The 17,962-nt window shown below is 35.8% G+C and overlaps 1 protein-coding gene across 3 annotated transcripts in view; it reads left to right on the top strand.

The window, feature by feature from the left end:
* LOC145690204 (uncharacterized) overlaps window positions 1-17,962 on the top strand; it is a 300,212-nt gene that overhangs the window by 29,768 nt on the left and 252,482 nt on the right. For 2 of the 3 annotated variants that reach the window (XM_081764866.1, XM_081764868.1), the window contains exons 3-4: window positions 7,260-7,577; window positions 17,378-17,503. In XM_081764866.1, the coding sequence (XP_081620992.1) occupies window positions 7,260-7,577; window positions 17,378-17,503 (444 nt within the window). The remainder of the gene's footprint in view (window positions 1-7,259; window positions 7,578-17,377; window positions 17,504-17,962) is intronic. The other variant, XM_081764867.1, reaches the window with a different exon arrangement.

Genomic DNA, 17,962 nt, shown 5'->3' with positions numbered 1-17,962 from the left:
AGAACTTACGCTACTCTCCTGACTATCCCATAAGCACGCCCTCACCGTAGGATTAGTGTGGGACCGACGTGATCAAAGGAAATGAGTATACAAGAAAAACATTCCCGTCAACAGAAACTCATGGCACCGGGAAGGAAGAATTTAGTCCAGCGATTAAGGGGTTCAACTCTGCATTTTATGACTAAAAGATCACACTTCACACGGATATTCTTTGAACTCTTGTCAACAATTTAAGAAGGGGAGCCAAGCTGAAATTTTGGCGGGAGGCTTTGCCAGGCATGGTTACTACCAACAAGAGTGGATTACTATTTGCAGCGTTTGATTCGCTATTTGACATTCAAACGTATCTCCTACGACACAAAATGTGTGAAAATGGTACGAGTCAATCATTAACTAAATTTACAAACATTGTCTGTACTGTTCGGTTTAAAGAGGGTAGTCTTTATGGCGGATTGCCTACATTCAAGGATAGATCTTCAAATTTCAGCCCTAAAAGTGTTTGATCCTTCATATGTTTTGTCAAATGAGATACCTGAGTAGGTAATCAGAAATCAATTAAACCGAAAATAATGATCACTAATGTCAGATTTTAAGAGTTGTTTAATTATAACATAAAAGTACCTTTAATATGATTACAAATATAAGTAAAATACCATCATTTATGCTTTACAAGAGCAATCCATAGTTAACTGTCATTAACAACACTGTGTGCTGTCACAACGTTATTTATACGGTAAAGTAATTGCTAAAAGGAAATACAGAAGCCAAAGAAGTTAGAAAAAAAAAATACTCGAAACAGATCATTTGTAGTCTCCTTCGCAGTAGCAAAGTGGCGTCCAGTTCAATAAAAATTTCCGGCATTTGCATCGATTCTCAGAGCATATTCTCTTGCAATCGCATTTAACGAATTCCAATCAGGTCTCTGCAGCAATGGGGATCGTAGTCCACTGCGGGTTAACTTGCCTTCATTTTCTTTCCAGCGCCACGTAGTTTGTTGGGGGAAGGACATGGAGTGGTTTCAAACATTGAGCCCAAATCATAGATTGATAAAATGCTCTGTGAACATGTTGAATCAGCGCGTCTTGTGTAGGTGGGATTGATTCAATCGTTCTTTTCTTTGTAAATAAATGCTTCCATGCTTCATTTACAGAATCTATAATCGATGACTTATCATATAGTAGCATAACGTACTTTTCTAATGATGGAATCGCCTTATCTATATTCCCGTTGGCCATTGCAGTAGAAGCTCCAGTAACTTCTGATACTGAATGGTGCAACTCATTTTCATGCTTAAAGAATTCGTCCAAATCGCCTGATCGATATTGACGTGCAATGTAGAGACGACTAAACAACACAGTCATTTGTAAGGCTGGTGCACTTTTCACCAAGACGTGTTGTTCGTTTCTTCTATTGTTTCTTGAATATGGAAAACCTCTTGCAGTTCATCGCATCAGTAATTTTCGTAATTTTGTTCTTTAACTTCTCTTCAACAAATATTGTAAATTGCGATTGTTCTTCTCTTTCCATCATTTCGAGGGTGTCAGCTGCTTCAGATTGTGCTATTATTTTGTTGTCGATCCGCTGAAGCTCCCCTGTTGTGTCCAGGAAAGGATTACCTGCATACTCGAAAGTCATTATTAACGAATGAACATGTTTCTGAAATTTTTCAGTAAATGCTTTAGATGTTTCATGATGTTTAATATCATCTGCGCGTTTAAAAGTGAATTCCGTGTGTTCAATGTATTGGCATATTTCTGGGGATGCTAAAAGAATTTACTCGTGAGCGTTGTCGGGAGCCATCGCTGAAAAAGATCGACAACTTTTTGGTGCAATAAAGGTACCTCGTTTGAAAGCTGCCATCACATCGGGATCCACTGCAATCCATCGAGCGTAGTGTACGTGGCCCAATGCAAAGAACCATGGAAGTATGTTGATAATAGATTTTACGTACAAGTCGAAGTTTGCTTCACGTATAGCTCGAACAAACGTGAGCACAGTCAACTCCAATGTCAAAATAGTATTCCAGAACCGGAACTGCGGCTGCGTTTCACGGCGATGTTTCTTCCAATTTTCGTCAACCAATGAGTTATCTCCATCAGAAGATTCGATGTATGCTTTCTATTGCAAAGCTGTGATAGCAGCAGCTGTGACCATGGGCATAACAAGACCTCTTGATATGTGCAGCGCGAAGCGTAGGGTCCGCTTTGCGTTGAGCTGTAATTCCAGCTTGAATTAAAATCTCCGCCCATCTCCAAAAGATGGCCCGAAGCTCGTATGATAGCTTGCTCGATGTGAAGCCCACCCACCATTAGTAGAAACTTATTTTCTCCAAGGGAACTGTTTGGAAGGGCGTACTGAATCTATTTTCATGTAGCATACAGTGGCTGGTCGAGAACAAGAATCGGTGTTTGCTTCTCATTGACATGTCTTACGATATCTTTCACAGTTCTCTTGACAGAATGCAGCATCATGGCAGGGGAATGAGACGGTTCAGCAAACAGTGGTAAAATTGCAATTTTTGTTGTCGATTTGGCATTTTCTGAAATTATTCATGGTGGGATGCCTAATTGAGGTGCTCCCCAGATTCAGATGTGACCTGATCTGCCCAAGGCCTATCCAATAAAAGTTCATCTTCTGAAATAGCATGAATCACAAGCTGATCATATTCAAAAGAAGATAATTCATTTAAAGTTAACAAACTTGATGGAACGTTCGTGTACTTCGTAGGAAGTGAGTAAACTTTCCTTGGGTTTGATACGTCATTTACAGCGTCAATGTTCACAAGAACGAGGAGTCCCACCATCTTCATGAGCTGGATGTTGCATTATCGAAATGGTTGTCGCGTGGAATGAATCAATTGCTGTCGATGAGGTTGGATTGTGGTTATTGTTGTTGCAACACACGATAATAAAAATATTGCACTTCAAAAAATCAGGACACACAATGCTTTCTCTTTCATACAATCGACAAACCTTGTTGGCTACTTCAGTAGATAAAATTCTTAAACGGTCATACAAGATCGAAAGTCTTAAACTATGCATTGTCTCCACCATGTCTTGCTTTCTTCTCTGACGATATACTTTAAAGGCAAGATAATTAGGCAGTGGCACTTCTCTTTCTCGATCGTGTCTTGAAGATCCTGTTGAAGCTGGGTTATACCTTGTTCTTTTCACTGAATTAAAACATTGAAGTTGAGAAATTGTAATGGCTGGTTGCTTTCGATTCGAAGTTTCAGTATCCGTTTTTATTCCTGCATCATTTAGTGTCAAATTTACAATACTTGAAATCTAAATTGATTCAAACAACACTTGAAATCTAACATAATAGCATTATTTTAGTTTAATTGATTTATATTACCTAATTATAATTCGACAAAACATGTGATGGATCAAACACTTTTAGAACTGAAATTCGAAGAGCTATCCTCAAATGTAGGCAATCCGGCATACAGACTGCTCTCTTTAAATCGAACAATGCCGATATTGTACAAGGTGTGGCTATTAATATCCAGGACTGACGTCACAGCACGAAACCGATCACTTGCCCGAGAGAGGCGCTGCTGGTGTCCGGAAGATAGTACATCTGCACATGCTCCCCGAAGCGGGCGCCAGTTGGAAACAAGAGCTTGGCTGGGAAAGACGCATGGAAACGTATCTGGTGCAATGTTGTTGTCGAAGTGGTAAAGTGGTGTTGTGGAAGTGCAGAAATGGAGCAAGGGTGAACATCAAATTCTGCTTCAAACTGGGCAAAAGAGCGACAGAAACACATGCATGTTGAAGCAACTGTATGGTGAGCAAGCATTATCCCATTCCCACACGTTTGAATGGTATGGACGTTTCCGGGACGGGGGCGAAAGTGTTGAAGATGACGCCCACACCGGATAGCCGATTTCCGTGCGTACGCCTGGAACAATTGAGAAAGTTCGCGAGCTTATAACATCGGATCAGCGACTGACTATTCGAATACTGGCCAGTGAACTGAACATCGACAAAAAAATGGTTCGCCAAATTCTGACGCAAGACCTAGGGAAACGCAAAGTGTGTTCCAGATTTGTTCCGCATTGTTTGTCGAACGAAAAAAAGCAACTCAGAATGGGCGCTGTGGTGAACTCATCGACAACGCTGACGGTGACCCTGCTTTCCTGGATTCGATAGTAACAGGTGACGAATCTTGGTGCTACCAATACGATCCTGAAACCAAGAGACAGAGCGCAGAATGGCTGTCTCCCATCTCCTCTAAACAGAAAAAGTTTCGATTTCAAAAATCAAAGGTCAAAGTCATGTTAATCGCTTTTTTCCATAGTGAAGGACTTATTCATCATGAATTTGTTCCACACCTAGCACGACTGTTACAGGACAGTATTACGCAGTTCTTGCCCCACTCCAACAAAGAATTCACAGAGTACGTTCCCGTTTTCGACAGAATGGGAGTTGGTTTCTGTTGCACGACAACGCCTTCCCACACATTGCATTGCCAGTGAACCTGTTTTTGGCCAAGCATGAGATCATGGAGCTGTATTATCCGCCATAATCTCCTGACTTGGCCCCGCAGACTTTTTTGTTCCACTCAAAACTGTGATGAAAGGAACACAGTTTGTGGATGTTGAAGACATCAAGAAGCACGTGACGTTGACTTTGAAGAACCTTCCAAAAGAGGACTTTAAAAATTGTTTCCACAACTTATACAGCCGAGCACAGAAGTGTATTACGGCAGGTGGGGATTACTTCGAAACATATTAAAAGGTACGTTTTTCACATCTGCTCTGGTGTTATTAGAGCAGTCCTAGAAATTAATAGCCACACCTTGTAGATTCAGTTAATGACTAACTTGTATCATTTTTACACATTTTGTGTCGTAGTGGATACGTGGGAATGTCAAATGCCGAATCAAATGCAGCAAATAGTAATCCACTCTTATAGGTATGCAACCATGCCTGGCAAAGCCATCCGCCAAGAACTTCACCTTGGCTTTACTTTGCAAATGGTGTGGTATAGTCTGAAAAACATTTGTGCGAAGTGTGACCTTTTAGTCACAAAATACAGAGTTCGCTAAAATTTTGGCTCTCATCCACCGGACTGATTGAAAAAAAAAAAAAAAAAAAAGAAGTAAACTGTCAAACCAAAAGGATAGAACCCCACCAACCTAAGAGAACAAAAGGTGCTTGTTTTTATCTTTTTGTGCTTTTATTATGTTTTAATAGTTTTTTCGTATTTTTTTTATATTTCAAAGACTTGGCCACCGTAGAACACAAATATTGGACGCACACAAGAGCAGGCCGGGGTGGGTGCACGTCCGCCCTAGATGGATAAACACGTACACGAACTATAAACTTGCGAATGCTCCCACCGAGAGTCTAATAGCGGTATTCGCGGCTGAGAGGGCGTGCAAGAACATTGCGGATGAGGGTGTGATGGGATGTGATTTTGAATTTAACGTCCCTTTCAGCAGTGAGGCTGTATGAGACGTGGATCTACTGATTAACGTGAATTCCGAACCACATGAGCTCCCGCCGGGAATCGAACCAGGGTCTCTCACACTAATGTGGATGAGGGGTTATACATGAATGAGAAATGGAGCCGCCCTCTCAGCTCCATTCCCTCCCCAACGATGACAATCCGCTACATGGAGGAATTTTATAAGTTTAGAAATATATTTTTTTGTTCGCTGATTTTCAAATATGAATATTGTATTGACTTTCATTGAATGTCTATGCTATAGAGAAATATTCGCGTTAAATATCTAAGCTGCAGTTCGCATAAAACTTTCGCAGTTATAACGTTAATGGATTCGTTTATAAGTTGAGTTTTATTTATTTATTTATTTATTTTAAAACATGAATGTTGTATTGTTTCTTATTAAATACCTATGTTTTGTTTTCGGCTCATCCATATACCTAAGCTACAATGTGCGACAAATTGCATAGTCCTGACATTAAGTGTGTGGTCGCAAAAAAGTGTAATGTTCAAAAGCGCAACTCTGAATGCTGATTTTCAAATATAAATGTTATACTGATTCTTATTAAACACCTAGCTTATAGGAGATATTCTGCCTTGTCTCATTCACATTTCCTAAGCTACACTTTGCATTAACTTTTCACAATTCTGACGTTAAGGGTATCTTTGCAACAACTCATTAAATAAAAATATACGAAGTTTGTTCTTTTGGCGGCAGACATACACTCAACTAGTACTCGATCCTAACAAATTGAAAACAACGTTAAGCAATGAGAAATCGATAAGCGTTAAGGCCTCCATTTATTAATTTCTTGATCAAATGTGTTGTCTATTTCTGTTAATTTCTTGACCGAATATATTGTTTATTTTTATAAATTTTTTGACCAAATATGTTGCCCATTTTTATTAATTTCTTGACCAAATGTATTGTCTGCTTTTATTAATGTCTTGATAAGTTACATTGTCCACTTTTATTAGTTTCTTGATCAAATATCTTGCTTACTTTATTATTTTCTTCCCTATCATATTATCTACTTTCATTAATTTCTTCTTGGCCTTTATTCCATTGTTTTATTCCCTTTCCCTGTGTTCAAAAATATATACGAATGCCATAAAGTATGAACAGAGAACCATCACATTATGAAAAACATAAATAACGGAAACAACCCAACAAGCACGAAGTGACAAATACTGCAACAGTAAACACTATACTGCAATCGTACTGACTTAGCTAAAGTTTGCCAGCAAAGTGGAATTCAGAACAAGGCATATCATTTACTACTGTTTTCTGTTTCATCTCCTCGATTCATTGAAATGTAGCAGTAAACTACTCTCTATTAAAAAAAAAAAAAAAAAAAAAATGCAATATGTTATTAACTTCAAGATTTTTTTTCTTGATTAAACATTTTTGAAGTTCATGCATGCTGAAAACTCTGCTTTATCCAATAATTCTCAGAACGTCCATATTTGAGCCCTGCATCTCCGGAATCTGAAAATAAGGGAATTGATGTTTCGTCTTCTTAAACTGCTTCCTTTCTGTACGTACTTGCTCTTCGCGCTGTGCCTTTGTGTGCGTGGATATTCTGTTCAAAGGTACTTTCGAGTGCATGTGACATTTTATACTCAAGAATTCGAATCTTTAACAAAGATCTCAAGAAAAGACAGTCTTTTAAAAATATATTATCCTTTCAATTTAATGATATGACGGAACACATATTTTCAAATTCATATAGACTGTAATAAAACATTATTTAACGTGACCTTACTTAGAGAGATAACTAATTAATTAAGTGTGTTTATTTTTAGAAAAGAAAAGAAGTGCTGCACAATAGACCGACATCAGCAGGAGATAACTGTAAAACCAAACATTCAGGGGAGAAACGTAAAAAACTTGAGATTCATATTGAAGGACATCCCAAGGACTCAAGTGGAACACCAGGACGTGTATTCAGTGATATATATGGTCCACACAAGACTATCTTTAGCATCTTTCACGATTTTCCTACCCCTCTAACTTCGATCGTTGAGAGCGATAGATTATTATCAGTGAAAAATACATCATCACTTGAACAGTCTGCTTCTTTTGACAGTTTCGATTCGTTTCTCAGAAGTTCAGTTGTACATGTAAGTATATTTTATTTATCTATAGTACAACTATTAAATCATGATGTACTTGTATTCGACATATATTTTTATAATGATAATTTTACCCTAAAAATTAGTTAACAATAGATAACGAGCCTGGTTATTCCTATTGTGTAAAAGTTTTCGTTTTTTTGTACATTTAAAATCATTAATTTTGTGCTTGGATGTATGGAAATATCGTGAAAGGCCTGAAAGTGTCTGGTCATCCTTTTTAATGTCTCTGTCTGGAATACTTTTCGATCGTAATGGCTTTTGCACAATTTTCTGATAAGTACGAGGGGCATTCAATAAGTAAAGAGACAAATTGCTATAGCTCAATAAAGATTTATTTCAATCTTTCAAAACTAAGGCTATTTTTCAATATAATCACCCTTTACAGTTATGCATTTGTCCCATCTTTCTTGCAGCTTCCTAATTCCCTTGGCGAAGAAATCTTTCGATTTATCCCGAAGCCACCTTTGCACCGCTGCCTTAACTTCCTCATTGTTAGCAAATCTTTTTCCACGTAGGGCGTCTTTGAGTGGTCCAAACAGGTAAACATTGTGAACAGTTCCAACACTTACTTGAACTTCCTCAGCTATCATTTCAACAGTAATTCTTCTGTTATCACGAATAAGTCCGTCAATCCTCGATTCCAACGAAGAACCAGAAACTTCCACTGGACGTCCACATCGGGGTTCATCACCTACACTTGTTCGGCCACTTTTAAACCGATCAACCCACTTGTACACATTCGCACGGTTCATACAACTGTTACCGTACTGTCTCAACATTCGAGAAAAAAATTCACTTGGTTTTACACCTTCTGCGACTAAAAACCTAATGACTGAGCGCTGTTCTTCTAAGGTGCAATCTTCTAGAGAACTTGCCATGATGAATTGATATTTTTGAAGTTATGTTGACATAAAATTACGAAACAGCAGATCAGAGCATATCCCAAGGTTGCCAGCTAACACCCCTGAAACAAAACAAAACAAAACAAAAAAAAAAAAAAAATGATTAGTGTTAAAAATATAGACTTTGTCTCTTTACTTATTGAATGATCCTCGTAATTCATTTGATTGGAACAAAGGAATCCTGAAGCAGGAATAGAAAATGAATTACCAGAAAAATGGTAAAAACATAATCACACATACACAAAAGTAAGTGAAAAGCACTTTCGGTAAAGTTATCAGATAGGAAGGAGTGGAAGTAAAACAATAAGAGAAGAAAAATTGGACGGTGCTATGCATCAATTGACCAAGCGCCAAAACACGGTTCTGAGATATTGAAGGAAATAAAAACATGTTCCCATTACGATCCAGTACTTGGCGCTTGGTCGAATAGCTTTTCATGAACGTTTAAACAAATAGTAGGATTTCACTTTTTTTTTTTTTTTTTTTTTACATTATATACATTGTTTCCTACTCAGTGATGTAAAAATCTCAAAAATCGCAAACCATGTCATCTTTAGTTTTTTAGTCCTTTAATTTATATGGAAAATTATGTTTCCGTTCTCTTTGAAATGAACTGGAGTTTTAATGAGTGATTTTACTGATTTCTGCTTCAAGTTCAATTAAATGCCACTTGCTTTCTCAAAATTATCTTTCATTATATGTGAATTTAGTATTACTTAAATTAAATTTTTATTATTAAGACTAGCCTTTGGCTAGTTGGGGGCTCCGCTCCCAGTCTCCCGAGTTTGCTCGGCCTACGGCCTCGCATTTCTTATCATCGGTCTTTGCATCAACAGTGAATTTCGTGAACTTGCTCATCATATTTCCTGAATGTGTCCATCCGGGGGCTTCGCCCCCCACACACTGTCTTTCCTCTGCCTACGGCCTCGCACCTCGCACCACAAGTCTATCGTTCCTTTTCTATTTCAACTATCTAAAAGATAAGATTTTGTGTCCCAAGAAAACGCCCATTTAAATAGCATGGGGAATTTCTTCGTCCCCCCTTTAGACCCCTAAAAAATTAAAAATATTCACTTTTGGCAATTTTCCTGTAGATTAGTCGTAGAAGGCTACAATCATGCCAAATTTCATCATTCTAATCCTGCCGGAAGGGCCTAAACATTTTGGGGCGTAGAAGACGTCCCATATAAATAACATGGGAAAGATTTTTCAGTTCCCCATAAAACCACTCTACGGTTGGAATTTTTTATATTTATAATTCACTTGAGTAACGCTTTCGAAAACATACAAGCACACCGAATTTCAAGTTTTTATTCTAATTCTTAGTACCTAAAACATGAGATTATAGGTCCAAAAAAGGCCCATTTAAATAACACGGGGAAATTCTTCATCCCCTCTTTAGACCCCTAAAAATTAAAAATATTTACTTTTGGCAATTTTCCTGTGGGTTTGTCCCGAAAAACTACAACCATATCAAATTTAATCATTGTAGCCTTACAGGAAGTTCTCAATTATTTGTGGGTGTAAAAGGTGTCCCATATAAATAACATGTAAAAGATTTTTCAGTTCCCTATAAAACCACTCTAAAGTTGGATTTTTTTTTTTTTTTTAATTTTTGTTGATTTACTTAAGTAGTGCTAACGAAAACAAACAAGCACACCGAATTTCAAGTTTCTATTCCAATTCTAAGTACCTAAAGCATGAGATTATAGGTCCAGAAAAAGGCCCATTTAAATAACATGGGGAAATTCTTCACTCCCACTTTAGACCCCCTAAAATTTAAAAATATTCACTTTTGGCAATTTTCCTGTCTGTTAGTTCCGGAAAGCTACAATCATGAAAAATTTAATCATTGTAGCCCTACAGGAAGCGCTCAATAATTTATGTCAGCTCATGTAGTTTTATATATAGTTCGGAAGATTTCACGTTATTACGAGTCACCTAGTAGCTTTCCTTTTGCAGCCATTTAGGAACGCGAAAATAACTGCCGATTTTCAAAATGGATGGAAATCGAAGGCAGATAAGTGAGTCGAGATAATGGTGTCTCATGTAAAATATTCTCTTGGGTGCTCTTGTTCCGTATTTCGATTATATTTTGTCTATTTGAAGATACTGTACAGAATTACTGTAAAATTAGCGGTATTTTAATTTTGCTATGATGGGGCTTCTAAAGAAATCTTTTAATTTTCACGAAGTAAAGGATATTTTAATAGAGTTGAAGAAGGAATCAGTAAAATCAAAGTATTAAAATTCCACTTTATTGTAAATAAAACAGAAAAAAAAATTCTTCTTAAACTCAAAGATGGTGCAGGTACTTGTAGTTCATCTGTGCGTCTGTAAACACACTTATATACTTAGTAAACAAATTTTTAGTCTTCAGTTCCTCAAACCATGCTGAAAAACATACTCTTATTTTCACCAATAGGCAAAGCCCAAAACCTGCTAATAACTAAATAAGAGCACGATATTACCCTTAATAAAACACTATCTTTTATTATAATTTCCAAACCCAAACAACGAACTTTTACACAGACTAATTTGTCAACTAAAGTTCAGTCTCCAAAGCTAAACACTTTCAACCTGTACAATTATATTAATTCCCAACAACCACCTCTTCTTCGAAAATAAACAAAACTTTTTTTTTCTTTAAACACAATTTCTTTCTTTCTTTTTTTCTTTATTCATTTGTCGCCAACACAACAGACGTAAGTCCAATTATAGTGTTGGTGCATTACAAAATAAAGTTACAATAGTTTTCTTAAACATAGAGTTCATATTACATATGTCAATTTTTTTGTGTTCGATACATATTTTGTTATAAGAAGAGCATATTCTCCAGACTGGTGATATCAATAATACGTGTGTCCTTGCTTTTTTGCAATAGAACGGGCCAGAGTTGTTAACACGAGTTTTAAGTAACATGAAAATTTAGTTTTGATATCAGATCCGTACAATTAAACTCATTTTGTACTATTTTATGGAGAAAAGACAGATTTATCACGTTTCGCCTTTGCTCAAGTGTATACATACAGAAGTTGTCTATTAATATTAGATCATTTTCATAAGATGGATAGATTCCAGTTCTCGTGTATGCCAAGTATATGATAAATTTAGATTGGACTTTTTCCACTTGGTGTTTGTATTGCTGTTACGATGGGTTCTAGATCACAGCAGCATATTACAGTTTTGATCGGACATAGGAATAATACATTTTTGTTAGTGTGGTAATATTGTTAAATTCCTTTCCAGTTCTAATTATGAACCCTAACATCTTGAGAGATTCATTAACTATATGGTTATTAAATGTCAGTTTCGTATCAAATGTAATTCCAAGATCTTTGACTGAATTTAATCTATTTAATAGGATCGAATTCACTGAATAATCAAATTTTACATGATTTTTGTTTCTAATAAACGATATAATGTTACATTTGTTTATGTTTACATTAAGTTTGTTAAGAGAACACCAATTAGCAATATTTTCCATGCCACCTTGTAAATTGAGACAGTCATGGATGGTCTTTATCCTACTGTATATTTTGAGGTCATCCGCAAAAAGCAATTTGTTACTTAATAATATATGAGCAGGGAGATCGTTGAATAAAAGGAACAATAGAGGACCTAGGTTAGAGCCCTGGGGAATTCCAGAATATACAATATAATCAGTTGATTTATACTCTTTGTAGATAACAGTTTGTTTACGATTGCTTAAATATGATGAAAAGAACTTGATCAAGTGAGAAGAGAAATTATATTTTCCTAACTTATGCAATAATACTTTGTGATTGACTCTGTCAAATGCCTTTTCAAAATCCATATATATTACATCAACCTGACATCCTACATCTAACGAATTTGCTATAAAGTCTGTGATAAGTGCAAGATTTTTTGTTGTTCATTTGGGTGGAATAAAACTATGTTGATATGGTGAGATTACAAGTTGTATGTGGTCAATTATCCGTCGGTATAGGATTTGTTCAAATATTTTTGCAAAAGTAGGTAAAATTGATATAGGTCGGCATTTATTTATTTCATGTTTATTATTGATCTTTGATATTAGGCAAACTATAGATGATTTCCATTTATCTGGAAAAACGCATGTTTTTAAAGCGAGGTTGAATGCAACCCATAGCGGATATGTAAATGCGTCTATACACCTCTTTATAATATTTGGAGGTATTCCATCGGGGCCAACAGCAGTTCTGGGCTTTACTTTTTTGATTTTCATTTCTACTTCAGATTGAGTGATTTCCTCAACGCTAAGTGACTCTAGTCTTTTTATTTGTATAAGTTAATAAATTGTTTGATGGAATATTAGTGACATCTGTATCTGGCACAAATACTGTGCAGAAACATTGGCTATTTCATCATTATGATCGGGGGCGCGGTGGCTCAGTGGTAGAGCGTTCACCTCCGGTGCTTGGGGTCCCTGGTTCGATCCCAGCTAGCGCCGTGTGGACTTTGTGGTGGACAAACACCGTGCTCGTGGGTTTTCTCGGGGTTCTCCCGTTTCCTCCCACTTTCTTCATTCCACCATTTCACTCATCAATCATCATCACCGTCTCCTTTAGCCTAACCGGCATAACCGTGGGACGTAAAACTTAAAGATTTCATTTTTTTCATCATTATGATCGACTTCACGTCCCTCATAATTCAATTTCCCCCCAGGAAAGTATTTAATCTTATTTTTAATAAAGTTCCACAATTCATTAGTATTGTTATTACTGTTATTTTCAGACTCTCGTCTGAACGCTTTGTACGCCAGCTTAACGTCTGTCTTTATTTCCGTACGTAATTCATTGAATTTATTGAGATAATTTATTCCTTTATTACATTTGTTATTTTTTATGATATATTGCTTTAGTTTTGATTTTTTTGATAACTCCATTTGTAAACCAGCATGGATAAGCTGTTCTCTAATTGTTTTTAAGTGGCATCCACTTGTCAAATACACTATAAATAATATTATAGAGATTATCAACTAGGTCGTTGGAGTTTTCATAGTTCTTTAGGCAGTTCCAGTCAATATACGAGAATTCAAGATACAGCTCTAAGAAGTCAGCTTTCCTAAAATTGTATCCTGATATATTAGTTTTTTTTTTTTTTTTTTTTTTTTTTTTTAATCTTTACGGTCCCCTGCTGCATCACGCTTATTACTATGAATGGATGATGTACATCTGGAATTAGTGGACTACATTTCTTACTGACTTCTATATTCGTTATATTAGACAGAACCAAATCTTATGTACGATTATTTTCATTCGTGACATTTAATGATTGCAGATTATAATAAGACATAAATTCATATAAATTCTTGTAAATGCGTCTATACACCCCTTTATAATATTTGGAGGTATTCCATCGGCGCCAACAGCAGTTCTGGGTTTTACTTTTTTAATTGTCATTTCTACTTCAGATTGAGTGATTTCCTCAACGCTAAGTGACTCTAGTCTTTTTATTTGTATAAGTTAATAAATTGTTTGATGGAATATTAGTGACATCTGTATCTGGCACAAAAACTGACGAGAAGTACTACAGAAGCATTGGCTACTTCATCATTTTGATAGAGTTCATTAGAAAAGCATGTTTAAAAATTAAATCCCGTACCATTTATTTCCGATGAATTGCAGGTACTAATCAGAACAGGACATCCTTGAAGACAATTAATTTCAAGGCGAGTAAATAAATCATTGTACAATTGAATGTTAGATCCCAGTGAAAAATACACAACATAAATATATATAGTTTTCCTCTTACTGTTTATTTTGGCAATCAAACAGTAATAATTATCATCACAGTATCCAATAATGACATGCAATGTATACTTAGGGCTACAATAAGAACACCCCACCCCTTCTTTTACAAATTTTGATGGAATTTTTGTCTTGCCTCAACATAGTATATCTGTTATCAAATAACTCAGCATCATAATGAGATTCGTTAATCCATGTATCAGTGATTGCAAGGCATAATTATTAGTTAATACACCACAAAAGAAATCATATGTTCTACCACGTAATCTACGAGCATTTTGATAGAATATTTTTAGATTTTTTATTATTTGTAACACCAGTTGCTATTTTTGAACTGCACAAACAAATTTCTTCGAGATCAGATGTAGATAACTTACCACATGTTCCATTACATTCCTTTGTTAGTGATACTCTGCTTCTTGGGGGTATGTCACTTTCGCCGGGGTGATCTTCCTCTCTGTTTTGTTATCGGACGATGAGACTTCTGCACAGATGGGTGCACTCACTGAAGTCCGGGTTTGATTAACCACTGATAGTGTTGCAAGTTCAGCATTCACGTTCTTCGGAATTTCGTCTTGATATTAATGGCGTCATACTATTTTGTTGTAGCTCTTCAAGAGTGAATGCCTTATTATTTGTAATTAACCTGTTATACTGAAGTTTTGCATAACCACCGTTGGAACGCGCGTCCCACATATAGACAGTTAGTTCTTTGCGAATTTGACAAACTGAGGAATTTACTCAGTATAACGATTTTTGATACTTCCCTTCTCGGTCTAGCAACTTTCGATACTTTTCTTGTAACCAGCAGATATTTCAGTTCCATCTTCAGTAACTTTTCTTTCCAACTCAGATCATTCTTCTCAATTCAACTCTTCTCAAGGTTGCCTGTCTTTCGAACTTTCTCAACAAAACTAATTTCTGACAAACTTTTTTAGTATGAGGTATTTTTGCTGGAATTCATTCTTTTATACCTAGGTATTATCAAACATTTGGCATTCTGTTAATTTAATTGCAGAATTATCTGAGGCTGATTGCAAATAAAATTCACATATCTCGGAAGATGTGTCAGGAAAGTAGTTGTTAATTTTTGGTTCATTTATTGATTAACTAAACTTCAACTCGTCGATCAGTTCATGATTTATCATCAGATTAAGATGATCCATATATGAATAAGGTCATTTGATTGTAGGCAGTTGCTGCCGATCCATCCGTTTCCCACTTATGAGTCAGTTAAGCTTTGCTATTCCACAGCCACTGTACTCTATCCAGTTGAGAAGGTAATGATCCTCTTCTTCTGACTTTGAAATCTGGATAATCTGTAAATCAGTTAGGTTATCATTTTCTTTTTCTGATTTTGAAATTGTGTAGTCTGTAATTCGGCTAAGGTAATTTCACACTCTTTCGAAGAAACAATTTGTCATGTATTTCTATCTTTCTTTACTTTCTTTTACGTGCAGACAAAAAATGATTGGCCTTTTCACAACTCCTGTCATCTTCTCTTGTAAGGATCCGTACTCACAATATTTTGTTAGGACAGCTGAGAATAACATAATGACAAACACTGGTAGTTTCTGGAATTTATTGAAAAGTAAAGCTAAACATCTTTCTAATCAGTCAATTCAACACAATGGGAGGGATGTTTACGGTAATGATGAAGTCGCTAATCTTTTCGCATCTCATTGTCAATCAGCTTACAAGCAAACTCGGGCTAAATATAATGTTCAGGAAGTCGTACATCTAGATTTAAAGTATGAGTTATTGGACACGTTTGTTCTTTCTACTGTGAGTATGGAAGAGGTTGGAAAGGCCATTAAGAAGTTGAAACGAAGGAAGTCTTATGGTTCCGGTCTCATACCGCCTTATTTAATTAAAGGTTGTAGTGAAATTCTAAAAAAAACCCTCCATATTATCAATTTGTCAGTCATAATTTCTACATTCCCAGACAGGTAGAAAGTAGCAACTATATGCCCAATTCCAAAATCAGAATCCAAAAGCGATATAAATAATTATAGACCATTATCTATTTTATCCTCATTCGCTAAAGTATATGAAAATATTTTGTATGAAAGAATAATAAATCATTTCATCCTTTCATTTCAACACATCAACATGGATTTCTAAAGAATAGGTCAACTACAACAAACTTGGTCATATTAACTGATCTTATAGCCTCTACGCTTGATAAAGGCGGTCAAATAGATGTGATATATATACAGATTTAAGTAAAGTACACAGCATTTGACACTGTGAATCATGATATACTATTAAGTAAACTTTACTCTTTTAACTTTCAGAAGTCATCATTACAGTTAATAGCCTCATATTTGAACAATCGCAAACAAGCAGTACTTTACAAAGATTTTCTCTCAGAGGCGAAGCTGGTAAACTCTGGAGTTCCCCAAGGATCGAATCTAGGTTCCCTATTGGTCCTACTATTTATTAATGAATTGCCACAGTATATTAAGAGATGCGATAAATTATTGTTTGCTGACGACCCAAAGATCTATTTGCCAATAACTTCTGAACAAGACTGCGAAAGACTTCAGGATGATCTAAATAATATAAATGAATGTTGCCAAGAAAATAAATATGAATAGGTTAAATATAAACAAATGTATGTATATCACATTTACAAAACGAAGAAATTTGTTCCGATACATTTCCATATTCGATAGGAGGAACTCCACTTAAGAAAACAAAATTAGTGAAAGATCTGGGTATAACCTATGATAGCTGCTTGTCATTTAAAACTCATGTAAGAAATATAACTAATGAAGCATATAGAAACTTTTGCTTGGTAGTAAGAATAGGTAGAGGCTTCAATACGATGCATGTGTTCAAGACATTGTACACATTTTTCGTGCGGTCGAAATTAGAATATGCTAGCCACTCGAATCATGTCACTTACCCAAAACAAATAGAGACGATACAGTCTAAATTCTTAAGTTATCTCGCTTACAAACAGAGAGGTCACTACTCTAAATTTGATTCAGCTGTTACCCTAGTAGCAAATTTTCATTTTGGAACACTTGAGCAAAGGAAAAACATTCTTGATGTATTATTATTATTCAAAATCATTAACAATGAGATAGATTGTTCGGAACTAACGAATAAGATTAATTTTCAGGTTCCTACCTCAAGAACGAGGCTAGCAAACACAGATTTCTTTTTCTGTCAGAAAGCCAGGACGAATGTATTATTGAAGTCTCCTATGTGGCGAATATGTTCTGCTCCCAATGACAAGTACATGAAGGTAAATGAAAGTTTAGATATCTGTAGTATATCTGCAAACGATTTGTGAGCTGAACTGTTGAACCATTTCAGAATACTATAATTGGGCCCTAAAATCCAGTTGTGTTATTAAATGAATAAATAACCAAACAAATAAATATAAAAAAGCTATGTCAGACTGCATAGTCGATTGAGATTTAGACTTGAGTATGTTGTACAGGAGGCAACGCTGTGCTATCGGCTTTTTCTCCCCTGCTGTTGTAACAGTATTTTCTTAATATCCTTATAAGATTTATTTTAGAGGTTATCAGGCCAAGTCATGTCATAAATATCTTAAATGATTCTGCTTCCTATGTCTTTCTAGTAAGGTAGGAACCTTTTTGTCTTCGTTCACCGAAATAGCTACATATAGTTGTTCAAAACGCTTTAAGTGGCATTATATGTTCCCATTGTCAATATCAAATTAAATGATTTAATAGGT

The sequence above is a fragment of the Thermobia domestica genome, chromosome 7 (genome assembly GCF_964235325.1).
Source record: "Thermobia domestica chromosome 7, izTheDome1.hap1.1, whole genome shotgun sequence".
NCBI classification, from domain to species: Eukaryota; Metazoa; Arthropoda; class Insecta; order Zygentoma; family Lepismatidae; genus Thermobia; species Thermobia domestica.
Note: the sequence above shows the minus strand (reverse complement) of the source record. Positions and strands in the feature narration are given on the sequence as shown.